This window comes from Rhinolophus sinicus, chromosome 17 (genome assembly GCF_057876585.1).
Source record: "Rhinolophus sinicus isolate RSI-liver-muscle chromosome 17, RSI-T2T, whole genome shotgun sequence".
Classification (NCBI taxonomy): domain Eukaryota; kingdom Metazoa; phylum Chordata; class Mammalia; order Chiroptera; family Rhinolophidae; genus Rhinolophus; species Rhinolophus sinicus.
Window position 1 is genome coordinate 67,523,777 of NC_142517.1, and position 18,960 is coordinate 67,542,736.

General features: G+C 37.8%; 1 protein-coding gene across 2 annotated transcripts in view; it reads right to left on the reverse strand.

The window, feature by feature from the left end:
- Positions 1–1,854: 1,854 nt before the first annotated feature.
- The window catches only part of GAP43 (growth associated protein 43), a 95,674-nt gene continuing 78,568 nt past the window's right edge, over positions 1,855–18,960 (reverse strand). For both annotated transcript variants that reach the window (XM_019734880.3, XM_074331579.2), the window contains exon 3: positions 1,855–2,492. In XM_019734880.3, the coding sequence (XP_019590439.3) occupies positions 2,404–2,492 (89 nt within the window). In that variant the 3' untranslated portion in view covers positions 1,855–2,403. The remainder of the gene's footprint in view (positions 2,493–18,960) is intronic.

The window sequence follows — 18,960 nt, forward strand, 5'->3', positions numbered from 1 at the left end:
CAATGTATATTAATATAGACTTAAAACATCATATGCTACTGTTTTCAGTATAACCATGGATTCAGTGGAAACTCAGAATTTTATCCTGAAGAAGTTGAACTATTCCAAGTCATAGAAATGTTGCTTTGAAGTGTAGATTTGAGAAAGAAATCACAGCATTTATCTTACCAAAAAAAGTTAAAGTTAAAGTAGAATTCTAAAGAAATATACTGCCAATATGGTTCCAACCATGGATGATCTTTTCCAAAACCTTATCTCACATCTGATGAGACCCGAATCAGATCCAGATTGAGCCCCAGATATTTGCGCCAAAGTCTCCTTTGGAAACCACACCAAGTCAGAATGAATTCCAAACTCTTATTTCAATGTTATTGATGCTTTCTGACCTTTTTTCTTTATGATTGCTTCTCCCAATGAAAATCCCACTTAAAGTGTCAGTGCCATGAAATTATGCTTTGATCTAGTGAGGGCTGATCCTTTGCTTGACATCTGCTCTCTTCAAAGCATTAATCAGGCATCACCTCCACAGAGCTGAGTAGAGTTACCAAGGTCTAGGTTGTACCTCCTAAGAGCACTTATTTTTATGATTTTCATTATTTTGAATGTTTAGAAACAATTTTCACTTCCTTGCTAAAAAATTCCATGTGCAGATGAGTGTAAAAAGCTGAAGGGTGTCCATTGCCCAAGCTGGTCTGTGGGAGGAGATTGAAAGTCAGGCAGTGTATGACTTGTTAGGAATTTATACCAGGCTTGATTTAGGAAAGTTAGAGGAAAAATAGAACAGCATCAGATACTTCAAGATTTAGGACATTGCTGTTTCTCATGGGAACTGTTTACCTTCTAATAGAGGGTACTTAGAAAACAGGAACTGGAAGGAAAATTGAAAAGGGCGGATATGCTAAATGAACACCATTTCTTTATATACTATTAGTATCAGAAGAATGATTATAACTAATCAAGAATCTGACAGCTGCCTTGTGTGGGAAGAAGTCCAAGAAAAGTAAATAAGCAGAAAAAGAATGGACTGTGTCAATACTTGGGTTAAAATAAATCATTTAAACAAAAGACGGGGGGTTTTCAAGCATGATGTATGCCTATAATATTTAACTTAGCAAAACCTAGAATAACCTGCCCCTGGATACTTCTCCTGAGAGATGAAAATACTCTGAGGTGACTCTAGTAAAAAGAAGTCTTAGTGCCTGTTATGGGTTGAATTGTGCCACTCTTCCCCAAATGTATAACCCCCAGTAACTCCAAGTATGACCTTATTTGGAACTAGGGTCTTGACAGAGGTAATAAAATTAAAGTGAGGTCATTAGGGTGGGCCCGAATCAAATATGACTGTAATTTCCCAATTTGTAATTTCCCAATTACAAAAAGGGGAAATTTAGACATAGAAACACCCATAGACAATGAGAGATATAGAGCAAAGATGGCCATTTATAGGCTGAAGAGAGAGGCCTGGAACAGATCCTACATTCACGGCCCTTAGAGAGAGCCAACACTGCCAACCCCTTGATTTCAGACTTTAAGCCTCCAGAACTGTGAAAAAAATAATTTTTTATTGTGTAAGCCATCGAGTCTGTGGTCCTAGCAAACTAATATACACAGCACCCAACAATCCCATCGAGGATTGAAGCCATTGGTCTGACCAGAGCTTTAGGCTTCATCCATCTTTTCCTTATCAGGGTTGTGGGTGTCAGACTGGGAGGCCAGAAAGAACATAAAATGTAAGACCCCAGTGTGTCAAACCAACTAATGAGAAGGTGGAACAGAAACACAGAGCCACTGGACTTTGATTACTCTCGTGATTTATTAATATTCAGATTGAAAAAGGAGCCTTAGAGCCGCAAGTTACGCTAATTGGCACATTTGCTTTATTTATTTGTTTTCAAAACAAACTGGGTTTTTGATTTTTTTCCTTTTTGTTCATTCCATCACATTGAAAAGGAGGAAAAGAAAAATGGTTTTGAATTCACTCAATATTTTGGACTCCTCAGATGAACGGAACATTGCACACACACTTGGAACAGAGAGAGAGAGAGAGAGGAAAGTGGACTCCCACAGGGCCACACGCACCAGATCAAAAAACTTGGATACAGTGCAAGAATTTCCCCAAATGATTGGATCATCATTACCAAAAACTCGCCATAACAACACCAAGAAACAAAAAATGTTTAAGCCACACTGTTTGACTTGGGATCTTTCCTGCTTTTTTTTTTTTTTTTTTTTTTAAACTGTTTGCCACACAGAGAGAAAGAGGGCTAGTGGGTGGGAGAGGACGGACTCACAGACGTGAGCAGGACAGGAAGGGAAACTTCAGAGTGGAGCTGAGAAGAGGGTGAGGAGAGACAGGGCCCAGGAGAGGGGAGGGTGGGGACATGGAAAGCCATTTCTTAGAGTTCAGGCATGTTCTTGGTCCGCCTCACGTTCTTCTCCTTTACCCTCATCCTGCCGGGCACTTTCCTTAGGTTTGGTTTCATCTACAGCTTCTGAGGAAGAAAACAAGATGGGGGTGAGGGGAGAGTTAGTATTTTTGTCTCATCTGTTCATATGAAAGCACAATGCATTTCTTCTTTTTATACCATTTCATAAGAGCTTTAAGATAAAAAGAGATTACTGCTATCTTAGTAATATCATTTTCAAGTTCAGAAGAGTTTACCTCCAGAAGGTTGTTCAATGACACATCTGGAGGAGAGCTCAGGAACAAAGCTATGATGCTGGGGGCAAGGAGTCCAAATAGAAATCACCATGGTCTTTAATCTCTCAGCCTCACAATCAATGTATCCACATATAGGCTTTTAACGTAGGGAATCAACAGTAATCTTGCATCACCTTTCCATCAGTGTCACACTAATTGTGATAGATACTACATGTGGATCATTGATTGAACAGCCATCCCAATGCCCTTGCCCCTTTTTTTCAAGCATCATAAAGGCTGGAAAGTGAAATACTTGAATTTCCAGCTCCCCTTAAAACTAAGGATGCCCACGGAACACAGTGGTGGCCAATTAGATAGAGACAGAATTCCCTGGGGAGGACTCCAGAGGAGGTGTTTGCCCTGTACTTTCTCCTATTGCTGGTGACTGAGGCATCAACAATACCTGTCAGTGTAGCAGCTGTCTTGTGATCATAAAGACAAAAACTACACTAAGGATGGTGGAATAGAAAGATAGGGGAAAAACGTATTACTGAGTAACCGTAGCATTTCCAAGGTGACCATTATTAGCTCTTAAAGAAGCAGCACACCAATCACATTTTCCAGCAAAACATTTTGGATGAAACTAACTCATTTCTGACCATTGCATTACTCCAGGTACCAGTAATGTTCCTCACGGATTACAGAATTTTGGTACACTAATGAATCATTTAATTTTCTGCCAAAAGAAAGACTCCAGATTTATTTTACTGAGGGCCTTCTATAGCGATTGGAAGTCCTTTCAGAGACTTTACTTAGTTCCACAGCCCTGCCCAAATTTTTGGATACTATAGGTATGTCCAGGGTGGTTTATTATCCTTATCAACTCCAAAAACAAAACAAAACAAAAAAAAAAACCCAACATATCTAGTGACCTCTTCAACTGCAAAAGAACAGAACATTGATTTAAATTGTTTGGAAACATAGAGAAGGATTAGCTATAGGGACAAGATAAGAATTTAAAATTCTCTTACAAAAATAAATAAAAATTTGGGAGCTATTATGTATGATTTGACAGAGATTAGGACACTCAACAGAAAAGATGGACAGAGGTGAAGGTAAGAAGAATTACATATTTATGGACTAATGGGAACAAAATTCAAAAGGTGAAAACCAAAGAACAAAGATTCAGGTAATTCTGAGAAGCAGCCATACTTTTTGTCCCCGATTAAAGCAGAATCAGGCTAAATCCTCCCAAAGTCCCCCACTTTTCCCTTGTCATCTTTTGCCTAGGCCTAGGAGAAAAAGTGAAACTTGGCACTCATCTCTTTACTGTGTCAGCAAGTCACTGCTGTCTATTTCCTATTAAAAGAGCTTCAACATCTACACATGGTCCCCTTTAAATGTTTCAAAGTATTTCAAATTTATTCATTTACTTATTCAATAAATTGTTATGAAGTGCCTGCAGTGTGCCAGACATTCTTTTAGGTATTGAGAAGAAGCAGTGAAAAAAAAAAAAAGAAACAGCAAATAATGTTCCCCTTATTTAAGATTTTTATAATATAATTTTAACAGACAATGAAATCTACAATCAGCAGTGAGAGGGAACTTTAAGAACATCTAGTCACTAAACCATAACTCTTCAAAACAATATCTATTTTTGCTCAACTTTGAACAACTAACCCCCCTCCCCTTCCCCTGACACGTCCAACCCGGAACCTAGTGCAGGGAACGCCTTCAATTAATATTTATTCAATGAAAGAATCCTCACATCCTCATATCACAGATGAGGAAACTGAAGTCCAGGGACATAAAGAGATTTTCCCTAAATAATAAAATTTGCTTATGACCAAGACAGGACTAAAACCGAGGTCTTCTACTTATCCAGGTTTTCCGATTTTATAAGTTGGCCAAACTCAACCAGAGGGGGTCCAGGTCCAATCTGTTTTAGCAATTCTCCACTGGGAACTAAGTAGCTAGAGTCCACAGGCTTTTAGTGACCTATACAACTTCTGTGATTAAAAATGAATTGTTGGCTTCAAAATGTAAAATAAAAACCGTAATATTGAAACTGATAAAGTTCAGGTAGGTGACCGCAAAAGAAAACATATCATTCAGTTAGCTGGGACTCAAGTCAGCTGAACACACACAATTTTACATATACATACATTATATTTGATATGAGATGAGAGTAATTTTATACTTGTTTGATATAACTGAACATTAAACAAAGGGGTCATCTTTATGTTACATGAAGGAATAACTAGTTAGTAAAAACAAAATGTGTCAACTCAGTGGATTCAGTAAAACTTTTATAGGCCACCAGGAAATTATGGGGGGGGAAAACATGCAGGAAACTATCTAAAGTAATAATCTTTTACAACCACAAAAATGAGGTAAACTGAGAACTCATAATAAAATATTTTTTAAATTAACCTTCATGCAAATGAAGGAAACAATAATCAGATGTGGATCACACATCTACTCTAGCTAGATTAACTTTGATGGGAGACTGCACATGTATTTGGAAAAGGTTTTAATCTCAAAGGGAAACTTATTGTGAAAAGAATCTGAGTTACATATAACTGGGTCCATTTGAGCGTGAATGTCAGCGAGAACTTCTGAATATTGCTAACTTGCTCCTTCTCCCACTAATGCCAACTCTGAACATGTCAGTCTAGTTAACTAATCATGTTGACCATATAGTGTATATCTATATTTTCTAACCTGTTCTATTCAGCAGCCTCACTGCCTGGAAAGAACCATGAATTATGACTTTCTTGGCCCCTTGTATAAAGCATTTAGCTATAGTTAACATATTTGACCTCTTACTATGTGCTCAGAACAGTTCTAAGCGTGCCTGTGTCATTCCATTTAATCCTCACAGGTACCTTAATCATCCATTTTATAGCTGGGAAGCTGAGGCACAGCAAGATAGCCTACCTAAGACCACACTGTTTGCGAAAGACAGCAGTGAACTCCAACCTAGGACATAGCCCTCTAATCTAATTTAGATTGCTCTTCCTACCCTGAACTTTGCCCAAGAAGGGTGGGTGGGTGTGTCCAGAGTGGGAGCTAGCACAGGGAGCCCACAGGTATATACATCTAGGGCCTACAATGTCTAAAAACTGGTCTTGGTAAAAACAGCTCAGAATGGAGGGAAGAATCCTGATCAGTCTTGAATACTATGACATTTTGCCTTGGTACTCTCTGGCACTAATCACATAATTCGTAAATGCTAGAGACAAGTTAATATGCAATTTTTTGTATTTTGTGCAAAAAAATTTGATCATCATGGTGAGTGTCAAAGATAGATGAATTGCTGAGGCCAGCTAGTCACTCCAATTATCATGATCTAATTAGGGTAAATAATCACCTTCCCCATCTAGAAGGATCAACCTCCCTCTGAGACAGTTATTGCTTAAGAGGCTGTAGAAGCTAAATACTGAATGAGATTTTCAGTACCAAGGGACATAGAACAAATGGGTAGAAGTAAATGGGTCTAGAGCTCACAAATGAGAAAAGCCTGAAGTTGCTGATATGACAGCTGAAAACCAGCAAGTTAAGGAGTAGGAATGCTTTCTCCTTTTCAGTTTAGTTCTGAACATACATTTGTTTATATTAAAACGTGAAAACCTAATGCTAATGAAGTTCAATTAGATGTTCATCTACTATTAATAATACTACAATTTTTGTTAAGACATTATTGGAAAAGAGCAAGATTAATCACATGATATCTATTTCTTTCTATCATCTATCTATCTATCTATCTATCTATCTATCTATCATCATTTATCTGTCTATCTCTATCACCTATCTATCATCTCAAGTGACCGGTGAACTTACCTCACTAAGAGTCATTAATGTTCTGTCTAGTGATGGCTTCTCCCTCAAATCAGTCCTCTTGAGGGGAAATCAACCCTCAAATCCAGTTTTACCATAAGATGGAATATGTTCAAGAAAAACAAACAAACAAACAAACAAACAAAAAAACTGATGATGCATTTTAGTGGTCTGGTCTAAAAGGGGGAAATAATGTTCTTTTTTTAAATGAAATTGGGTGATTTTTATGATCGTTATTTATACTTAATAATATTTAAATTCTCAAAAATTATATCTTGTCAATTTAAACGGATGATGATGTTAAAATCTGGTAAAGGGCTATAACCTTCTCCAACTTTGGCATTTTAGCTGTGACAAAAACATTACATTTTCTGGTCCAAAGACATCCTAGAAACCACCATGTTCTCTAGCAGTTTCCATGAATTTTATCATTTCTGTATTAAAAAGGGAAAGTGAACATCATAGACAGTAACACCAAGTATTTTTAATGTTTTAGACTTGAAGGATGCTTCAAAGGAGAAGAAAAAAATGTGTTAATTCATTTATTTATTCATTCAGTGAAAGATCCTGGGCCTTACTATGTGCCATGTATTGTTCTATGCATTGCAAATATAGCAGTGGTGATACAGCAATGAAAACAGCAAAACTCTCTACCTTCTTGGCATCTACCTACTAGTAATTACTGTCATGTGTACTGTTTGTTGGAGAAGGAGAGTAAAGGAAAACATAGTAACGAGACAACAACTCAGACCAAACGGACATAATTTCTCCTGGGCCACTGCTTCTGGATTTCCAAAGTTGAGCATCTTTAATGAATCTCTTAAGTTTTGAGATATGGAAAACCCTAGTAGTTTTCACATTCTGGATCCACAACCACCATTCCTAAAAAAAAGAGCAAGACCACATTAAGAAAGCAATAAACATGGAAGTCATTTCTGTACCCATTTAAAACACTGCGCTGATAGCTTTAAACGAGTAATGGTACCCACCGTGGTCCTTGAAAAACATATGCCAAACTGGCTCTCTGATTCTTGTTGAAATAAATTATGGAAGCAGTTCTTGCCCTTGTGCATTCCATTCATTTCCTCGAAAGGGTGAGAATACCACGTCTGCACATTGTGTTGGTGAGCAAATACCAGCAGCATATGCAGCAGCGGCTGCTCGTGTGCTCAGCCAGGCAGCCGGGCTGCAATGCTGCTGGAGGGATGGCGGCGTTCCCAGCTGCCATCGCCTACACTGAGCTCTAATGGCCCTGTTTGCTGGCTCTGGTCCAGGCCCCTCCACAGCCCTACATTACTGAAATTAGGTTGAGTGGATTTCCGAGTAAAACATTACCTCTTGGGACCTGCCCAGCAATCCCCAGCCTTGTCAACATTGATTAAATAGAAGCTGCTGTCATCCTGGGGCCATGCCCACAATTACTCTACCAGTCACCACTGGGCTGGGGTGTTTGCTCCCTTTACTTTTTTATTTTCATCTTTCTTGAATATTAAGCATCATCATCTCAAAGGCTCAAAGGAAAGTAATAAAAAAAAATTCCTTAGCTAACTCACATACGTCCCTCATTACTTTCAAGATCTTCTTCTTCTTGAGCTATGTACCAGATGTCAATCTGGAGCCTGATCGTGGCTTTTGTGGTCACTGGGGCCACATTTTACTCTTTTCGTTAACATATTCTATACTTTAAGTTCGTTTCAAAGCACTGAGCCAGTGTACACCATTTTGATGTCAACAGAATGGTGCAAATACCACCTATGTCCCCTCCTTGCTTTCTGAGCTTTTGAAAGAGGGAATAATCCTGTTACATATAACACTATTCACTTGAGGTCAAAGAGTAACAGGTAAGAATTTAACCAAGAAGAAAACTCAGAAGCAGAATGGCAGGGCGGCAGTGATATCTGAAACACACTACTTTTCCTCTTATAAATTTAGGTCTAGGACCAAGCTGATTTATATTCTAGCCTTGACCGTGCATTGCAGCCAATTAGTCATATTACTTCAGTGAAGTTACTTTTCCTTTATTTGTCTCAGTTTCCTAATCTTCAAAAAATAGTAAATAATGTCTGCCCCACCTTATTGGAGGTTGTTTGGAGGTTGAAGGAAGGTATTTGAAAGCACTTTCTAAAATTTAAATTGCAGAATGTAGTATGTCGAGATTTTAATCCAACCTGTTGGATTTAGATTTAAAAACAACAACAACAACAACAACACCCATTGAGTTTAACATTTTCATCCCAGGAAGAAAAAAGCAGTTTCCCAAAGAAAACAAATAAACAAACGAACAAAACCACTTCTTTGCCAGATAAAAGATTAAGAGAACCTCTTCCCCAGAATGTTCCTACAAAGTCTCTGACTCTGACCAGAATATAATACAATTGATTTATCAATTAAACAGTTACTCAGCTATAGAAGTTGGAAAAGAATCTAGGATTTCTAATCTATAGAACAAAAGTTAGTGTCTTTTTCTGAAATGAGAAAATACCTAGAGAGTAAAAAAAAAAACTACAACAAAAGTCAAGGTACAATTTGACTGGCATTGAAAACTTCTTACACATTTTCTGTTCAAAATGTCCAAACCATCAAAAATTATTGTTCTACCTTCTTCCCCCATTAGAAACATCCAGAAAGATAAAAATTATAATTTATGCAGCTTGCATAGTTGCCACAAATCATTTTTGGGACAAGATGAAATAAATATATAAAATTCAATGGTGTTAACAACATTTCTTACCATTATCACAATGAATAAGTCAACTTTTAAAAATTAAAAATTAAAAATTGGGGGATATTTTCATTTTAACATAATAGTCAAGTGGACTCATTTGTTTTTTCCTCCCCCTAGCTAAATTACTAAACGACGTGCTGAGCTGGCAGTTAAATGTGTAGATTTATTGAGGCATTGCTTAATGTCAGTATGTGGGAGGAATAGAAGATGGCGAGTTAGCATGGACAATGATTGATGGCTCCTCTGACACTGAGAATTTTTGAGAAGGGCTATGTCAGAGATAGAGAAATAATGTTGTGATATCGAATGTTGCTAATAGTGATGATTAGAAACAGTTCAACCTAGAAATTAAGTTTGTTTTGCTCTTTTCTATAGAATTATGTGCGTTTGTGTGTGTGTGTGTGTGTGTGTGTGTGTGTGTGTGTGTATATTTAAGTTCAAAATTGCATCTGACAAAAGTTCTACTGTGCATCTCTCCTTTTCACTTCATAGTATCCCAGGTGAGGAGAATCCTAGCCAAGAGAAAAATCTTAGTTGCATCTCTCTAGCTTTTATAAACTCAATTGTCTAAGGGGACAGGCAGATAATAACATTAATGTGAAAACCTAGCCATAAGTAAAACCAGTGGTGGAGTCTCTGGGGAACTGGAAAGTGCAGGCATTTCCTAAAGGCATTCAAAAATTTTGAATAAATAAAAGGGCGCAGGGTAATGGAATAAGACTCTTAAATTGTACCAGGAAGATACAATGTGGACCCCAATTTCAAAATGAAAGAGGTTCCCTTTAATCAGAATAAAATCTAGTCATATTTGTCTTCAAGAACGAACTTTAAATCAGAAGTCCTGAATAACAGTGCAGACTTTTCCATTTTGCAAATATAAATTTCTCACATTTAAAGAATTTTTTAGTGAATGAAATAAAAAATAAATCATGACTATTTCATATTTTAAAAATGACTTCCCAAAGCAAAAAGAGATAGCAAAAAATCAATTCTCAATATTCTCTCTCCCCTTCTTGCCATTCAAATATTCTCAACATCTCTACATCCCTGCCTATACCTTCCAGATGTCCTACATTCCTTGTCACAGATACTGTTGGTGACCCTCTCAGATTCTCTTGCCCAGGCTCAGGTACCCATCTCCCAGCTACTGGAGGTGTTGGCTGCCAATGCCCACACCTGCCCCTTGGACAGGGAATATAAGAACCACCTCAACCTGAAGTGCCTAAAAGGTCATGCCTCCTTCACAACCCATGACTCCAGAGCCCTTGCTTTCGGGCAAAACAATGTCTGTACTGAAATTTGTGCTTCAGAGCTCACTGTGGGATCAAACTGAGATTACGCATTCCTGAATGCACTTCTTCCCCTGGCTTCTCCTCTTTCTTCACTTCCTTACAGATTTCCATTAATAAGGTATTTGTATAAGATTCCCTTCTCAGGCTCTGATTCTAGAGAACAAAACCAAAGTTATTATTTTAACCAAAAATTAAGGACTAGGGTTGGGAGGCAGGCCAACAACCCCAGCCAATGTATCTAGCAAGTGCTGCTGAATGATGCCCCATGACCCAGCTCAAATGCCCTTTCCACACCTCCAAACCTATCTTAGGCAGAATCAATCACTTCCTTCTCTTTATTTATATGGAAAATATATCCTTGGCATTATATACTACTCTGTCGTATCCTTTCTAGTCTTCTTGACTAAGAACTAACTTCTCCAAGGAAAAGGATACATTCGTTAACATTTAAACTCTACAAAGGAAGAAATGTTTTATTTTGTTCACTGATGAATCCCAAATGCCTAGGAAATTGTATATATGTATGGCTGTATTAATAAATCAATGCATGTATATTACCCTCAACTGCTAGTATCATGTTTATAACACGACAAGCATTCCATGTTTATAGAAGGAAAGAAAGTAATGGAAAAGGGGAGAAATCCCAAGAAGATTTGTGACATTTAAATAAAACCTCAATTAACCTCAGGCAGAAGAAGTATAGACCTGTAATGTTACCATGACCGAATAGCAGAGATTTGTCTGAATTTCAAAATATTGGATTATAAAAAGGAGCCCTAATATTATCCTGATTTATAGCCATGGAAAACATTATTCCATCATCTTCCATGTTTTTCACTAATTTTAATTTTATGTCTTCCAATTTATAACAAATTATTCAAATAAAACAAGCCCAAATGTAAAAAATAGGTAGCTACTATAAAGAGTAGTGGTTAAGAGAGCTAGTTCTAGAACTGAACTATTAGCATTTAAATTCTGTCTCTGACACCATGATTTTGAGTAAGTTACTTAACCTCTTATTGCGTCATTTTCCTATCTGTAATTGATGATAATATTAGTCTCCATTTCATGGGGTTGTTATGAGATTTAAACATGTTAATTATTTCAAGTTCTTAATAACGAATGGTGTGTTTCAGTAAGTGCTCAATAAGTGTTGGCTATTATTATTAAGTGACTGAACAGGAACTGACATTGGTTTAGTGTTTGCTCTGTGCCAACCATTGCACTAAGGGGTTCCACATATAGTAGCCAATATATATTTCCTTGCTTTCCCATTTCTTCCTCAGTAAAGTGGGGATAATAATATCTACCTCATAGATTTGTGATGAGCATTAAATGAGAGAATAAAACCTCACACAGTGCCACTACCTTGCTCACACCCATGTGCTTTAATGAATGACAATTATCCTCTCCATCACCACTAATTCATGCTTATACGATCTTAGCCCACAGTCAAGGAGAAACTTTCTTCAAATATCCTGAGAAAGGGAGAGAAAAAGTCTGTGATTTAGGAACTTTTTTCTTGAAGAGTGAAGAAAAAAAAAATCATTCTTTTTAAAAAGGCTTTGACACCGAGGGCCGAGGGCCAGAAATTATCACAAGGGCAGAGATAACCATTGACCAAACTTGAGGAGCCTGATTCTATAATGAAAAGATCAAGGCTGCTAAACAGTAATGTCTCAAAAGGCAAGAACTTCTCTGTTATTGTCTCTACTTCAGAACAGAACAATCTTCTCTATTTTCGACCCAAAGAAGAGCAGCCAGTTGATTTCAAAAGGAAATAACCTTATCCTCGGCCTTAACTCCATTTGATTCCCTAAATTTTGTAGCAAGAATGTACCACACTAAATGAGCAAGAACCATCTCCCCCTGCTCCTGGATGTGGAGTAATTCTCGCATCTAGTAGGCAAGTTACAGAGGGGATGACAAATCTGCAGGCTTAAGACATCATAGCATACGTAATTTTAAGAGAAATTTCCTTATTCAATAATAATTATTGAATCCAAAACTTGAAAAAGACTTAAACTTCTTGTCTTTTACCTTTAGGGAAAATAACCAGATACAGTGACATTTTTCAACTTCATGATGAGAACGATCTTTTCATTTCCAAGAGGGCTTGCAGCCCTCTGGGGACAGGACATATGTTGGGGGAGAAATCATGAGACTGTGTAGAACTTATTCTTTCTACGGATGCACAACACTCATTTCTGGGTCTTCTGAAGAAGGAATTCCGGCAGACTTTGAAGAATAGAGTAAAGATGGAGTAGGAAGGGACCATTCTCTTAAAAGAATTCCAGGCACAGTAACACCATACTTCTCTTGGGTTAAAGGTAGCATTTTCCCCCCTCCCCTAAGAATTATCTCTAATTCCTCCTGCTGCATTTTGGAGGAAGATAATAATTTTCAAAAAATCTGACCTCAGGTATTTGATAGTAACTGTTTTGGTCCATATTTAGGAGATGAGGAAAAAAGAAACAGGCTAAACATGTTTGTTTGCCATTTTTCACTGAATGTATTTTCTTAGCTTTTCTTTCTTAGCAGTTTTTCACATTTATTGAAACAGGCTGCTAGACATTGTACTAGCCATTTCAAGTTTGTTTTTCCTTAGGTATTTCTATTATACTCATTATTTTCAACAATGAGTCACCCTAGATCTTATCTAGTGATCAGTTCCAAAAGTCTATTAATTTGTGTTTGTCACATCTTGAGTTAATGAACAATCCTCTAGGTTACACTGGTTTTCATTTAAAAAGTAAACTAATTGTCTATAATGTTTTAACATACATTGAGTTAATGTGCCTTATTACAAAGTTTGTATTTTCAACATTTGTCTTTAAAAACAAAAACAGATCTAGGTTTGTGGAATCCTACAATCTGAAATTTGATTACATGATTTGATTATCTGACTCCAGAGTTAAAATACAGAAATCAAAACTAGACATAATTCTACCTCTGTAAGAGTCACTCCAATAGCAATGCAGCCGCCTAAATTATTTTCCTATGTGTGAATATCTATCTATTGCTTGGGTAACATTTAAATTTTAATTTAAAAGCACTACATTTATGAGTCATATTCAGCACATGCCCTGCCATCATATATTGAGGTAGTATTTGCGATTCGCCAGACAATTATGTATCTTTGTTGTTTAATTTTCCCTTATGTTTGTATCTAACAGCCCTAAGAAAACTAAAGACTTGGCAGTTGTTTTGCTAATGTTAACAATGCAAATGGATAAACCACATAATTCAGGACAAAAGTACAAAATCTGTATACATTGTCATAGCGTTGGCTTGTAATTATTTGTAAAATTATGGACTAGGGGAAGCTGAAGGAGCTCTTAGAGATCATCTAATCTCAGCCCCTCATTCCCTCTGAGAAAAAACTGAAGATGGAGAGTGTCCGTGACCTGCCCAAAGTCACACAGCTAATTAGAATTCAGTGCATCCTCCCCTAATATCATAATACCTCTCTCAACCTTTGGGGATGAGTGAATTCTACTGCTTGATGTCAATTTGCCTTTCTTCCCAGTAGTCCTCAATGCACTATGTAAATCTATTCTTCCCTTCCTTGTCTCCCTCCTTTTCTTTCTTACTGTACTCCCTGCCCTTATCTGTCTCTTCCTCCCTCCCTCCATTTCTTTTCCCCTTTGTGAAATAAAAGGTAAGCTCAATATAATTTTGCTTGAACGGCTACCAGAAGTAATTTTAGATACTATGGAGGCTTGCAGAACCAGGGCTGAAAATTATAGTTGTATCAGACATCCACATATTATGTACAGATTGTGACAGGTGAAGTGGATATTCTATGCAGGGAGGAAAAGAAATGGGAACCTCTAAAATTGTAACTTAGGCTGAGTAGTTGTCACTGATTATGGTTAGGTTTCATAAACTAAGTAACCAAAGAATTACTAGATAATGGAAGCCCAGAAGTAGCTAAAATTACTACAAATACTGTCATATCTAAGAATCCATAAGAGATTATGACTACGTCCTGAAGAAGAGAAAATAAAAGTACATGCCATTCCCCCATCTACCACCACACTCACTTCCCAAGGAAAGCAGTGTTAAAAAACCCAACTGAGAAGGTTTAACTCAATGTTGAAATTAATGTAAAAACATTACTATGACAAGAAAGTACTGTAAAAGGTGTTTGTGTTACATGCTTGCATGTAGGTAAATAAACGCATTCCCCATCTCTTACTGTGACAATTCATTTTGTACTCATTGTGAGTTTCAGCTTCCTGGGGTTTGTCAAATTATGGCACTGCCTTCGAGTGAAAAATTCTTTAAGAATCAATAGCACGCACTGGAACACAACCAGAAATATCAAAAAATTAATATTTGTATTTGTACTGATTTTTCTCTTTTTAGTCAAAGATCCCAAAGCTTTTTACTCATTTTTACTTATATTTAGTGGTAAAAAATGTAATAGCTTTGGCTATTACATCATGGGGACATGATGGTACAATACCCAGTTAAAGAATAAAGACTCCTGGTGAGTCTGAAGCTTATCTAGGATAGAACTCTAAAATCAAATATGTCTGCCCATCATATAATACTGCCATTTGAAAAATCAGGGCTGGCCGGTTGGCTCAGTTGGTTAGAGCACAGCGCTCATAACACCCAGGTCGTAGGCTCAATTCCCACATAGGCCAGTGAGTTGTGCCCTCCTCAACTAGATTTAGCACAAACGATTTCACAACTAGATTGAAAGCAACGACTTGACTCAGAACTGATGGGTCCTGTAAAACACACACTGTTCCCCAATATTCCCCAATAAAAATTAAAGGAAAGAAAAAGAAAAATCATACCGCGGAAGGCATTCTCTCTTTTCTTGACCCAGTGTTGTTGTTTCTTCCCTCCTAACAAAGTCATTTTCCAAGACACACCTTATGTCTAGCATCTACCTCCTACTGTCTTCTGTCTTTCAGAACCTATTTATTTGAAAGTAATCAGACTATGTACCGAAACCTTAGATTAGAAAAGGCCTTAGGAGACGCTTCATTTACACCTCACCTAGCACAGGACTCCCCAAGAACACTTAAACTGGACAGCCTCTGCTTCAGCAGGTCATTTCGGCTCTAACTGTAAGTTATTCCTGATATTGAGCTATAATCTACCTCCCCTAAGCTTTTATGGAGTTCTTTCTTCTGGGATAACACAGAACAAAACAGATCCTCAATATATTTTCTTTTTGCTACAAGACTGTCCAAAAATGCAAAGATAACATCTTCTTTCTTCAAGTAGTTTACAAACCTGTTTTTTTCTCTTCAAGCTTCATGAAAGAACAAATTGTAATTATGCCATCTTTTCTTCATCTCACCTTCCTTATTTCTCTATGAGCTGACTTTAACGTTACCATTTTTCTAACAGTGCTTCCTCAAATTCACCAAAAAGCAAAAGCAAACAAACAAATACATACAGGTCGTAAGGCCTTTTCTCATTCTTGATTTTTTTCTGACTACACCTTATTTTGACACTGTTGACCTTTACTTGAGCTCTATGCTCCAGAAAACGGTGACAGTTAGGAGGTTCCCCCAACATTTTGTTTTCTGAAGTCTCCCCATTCTTTGGTGCTCCAGGAAATGGCTTCTGGCAAAACACTCTTTTCCATATGATTTACTGTCTACTCTTTCTCATGACTCCCAGAAGACTCATGGGTGACTCCCTTTTTTACCTGTAACAAGGCCAAACACAGATCTTTCCCCTGAACCTGCTGACAAAGCCAGACACAGACCCTCCAATTTCCTATTCTTTGCCTCATAAATGAGTAACTGAGATTAGAATTGTTTGTCCCTTTAAAACAAGTTAGAGGCAGAGATAAACAAATCCTGCTCAGTTAACTGACTACCCTTCTGATTGAAAAACAACCCCAGTTGTAAATCACCCTACCTGTAACTTATCTGCTCCTCCCTATAAAAGTGTAAGCAAAAACCACCCCACGGAGACACTATGACCTGGGGAGCTAGGGTCCATATTGCAATAGCCTGAACAAAATCATCTCCTCAATTGTTGGTGCATTTTTGTTTTTCTGACATCTTAAAACATTTCTTTTTTTTTTTTTTTTTTTTTTAAACTTCAGTGAAGACTATGATCTGGATTTATTTCCGCTGTTTTCCAGCATTTCTTTTGCTGTTCTAGGTCTAGTTTTTAGTCCCTGTACCCTACTTTCCAAGATTCAACTCTATGTTCTATTTGTAGACTGTATCAAAAAACCCATTCTCTCTACTGAGTTCAACCCATAACCATATAACCACCAAATATATATTATCAGTGTCATATTGTTAATCCCTATACATCACTGTTACCAGTTTTGTGTTCTTTATCACAAAACTTCAATGATTCCTGGTATCATATACATCAAATTCCAATTTCTACTGCCAAATATTTCTCCACAACTTTGACTCTACTTCTGGCTCTAGTCTTATATCTCAAGCCATACTGGACATCACACAATCACTATCACTACAAATATAACCAGATTGGCCTTATCATTCGCTCAGGCATCCAAGTTTAAATTCTTTCTCTCCACATGCACTTCTCTACATCTATTTAGTTTTCTTTCTCAACAACACATCTCTCCAATTGAGGACTTAAAAATAGAAAGAAAAAATAAAAATAAGAACTGTACTGCTACACTTGATGAAAAATATGCCAAACTCAGAGGAAATAGAGACTAACCATACCACTACTATTACCGTATTTCCCCCAAAATAAGACCTACCCCGAAAATGAGCCCCAGATAAGATCTCAGCCAGACGGACGCATTTAGTACGTTAGGATGATGTTCCAGAAGATGACATGACTGTATTTGAATAAACATAGATTTTTGTACATGAAAAAATAAGATATCCCCTGAAAATAAGCCCTCATGGAGCAAAAATTAATATAAGACACAGTCTTATTTTGGGGAAAACATGGTGCTACTACTACTGCTACTACTACTTGGGCATGGAACCAGTAGTAAGCAATGGAAGGAAGCACAAGTGGATAAGGATAACACAGTATCTAAAGTACCTGGTTAAGGAACATAGTCAAGTATGAGGTCAATAACAGGGGAAGTCAACAAGCATTGGAAGCAAGTAGAACATAGCAACTGGAAAGAGGCTAATATAGAGAGACCATGGACATGTGGGAAAGTCTGTCAGCCAGGAATAGGGCTCCCTAATCATGGGTCCAAGAACAATATTCTGATCTCTAAGAGGATGATGAAAATAAGGCAGGTTCTTAGTCTCAGAGAAACCAGAGTACAAATGAGATGAATGAGACAGGGACTTAGGTAAAGCCAAGCAAGCTGAAATCCAGTTAGTGGGACTGTTTCAAGTAAGAGATCAATTACTAGTGTTTAGGCACAGGTTGATTTGATGCCAAGCCAGTTGTGTGTAGGGCTGTTTACTTTTCCCAGCCCAGTAATGAGAATGACATCAATTCCAGAACCAGACATAGAACTCAACCTGAAAGAGAGATGGTGAGTGACCTCATCAGTGGGGCCTACAGGGACAGACAGCACTACAGCAGGCTGGCATTCCAGGGGGTGCTGGAGTCACCAATGTCTGAACCAATGCAATCATCTCTTAATACGTCTTTCTGCTTCCGAGGTGGCCCTCTTGAAAACGTCTCTGTCGTTGATAGTGGTAGATAAAATCGTTATTTAAAGCCAACAGATGATAATGTAAAAAGCGATAGGCTTTTTCGTATGGTTGCTGCCCCAACAAATTCTCTGATGTCACTGAGTTAAAAACAATGACTTTCCTTTTCATATAAATGAAAGTGTACTAAATACAGTTTTTTTTTGGTCATAATCTCACTATAATTTTGTGTAGACGTGTTTGATGTCAGCTGTCTGTTTAACCCACATGTCTTCGCCATCACTGCTGACTCAGGTCATGGAATTGCCAAAGAGTAAGTAGTACAGAGGCTTTTTAAACTCATCCAGGGGCCTAGGCTCTCTTGCCTAGTGGTTGAGACCAAAACCAAGAAAATACTACAGATAGGAAAAATAAACTAGGGGTTTTGGTTTTTGAAGTTAGATTTTTACGAGATCTTGAAAGGAGAATTGGTGAATTAAGGGACACATCAATTTGGGGATAAAGGCAGTATGGAAAATATTCAGAAGATGTGGGGGGGAAATAAGAAAAGTTTTACTGAGCCGGCCCAGTGGCTCAGGTGGTTGGAGCTCCATGCTCCTAACTCCGAAGGCTGCCAGTTCGATTCCCACATGGGACAGAGGGCTCTCAACCACAAGGTTGCTGGTTCAACTCCTCGAGTCCCACAAGGGACTGTGGGCTCCGACCCTTACAAATAAGATTGAACACAGTCCCTTGAGCTGAGCTGCCTCCCAGATGGCTCAGTTGGTTGGAGCACAGGCTCCCAACCACAAGGTTGCCAGTTCGATTCCTCGAGTCCCGCAAGGGATGGTGGGCAGCGCCCCCTGCAACTAAGATTGAACACGGCACCTTGAG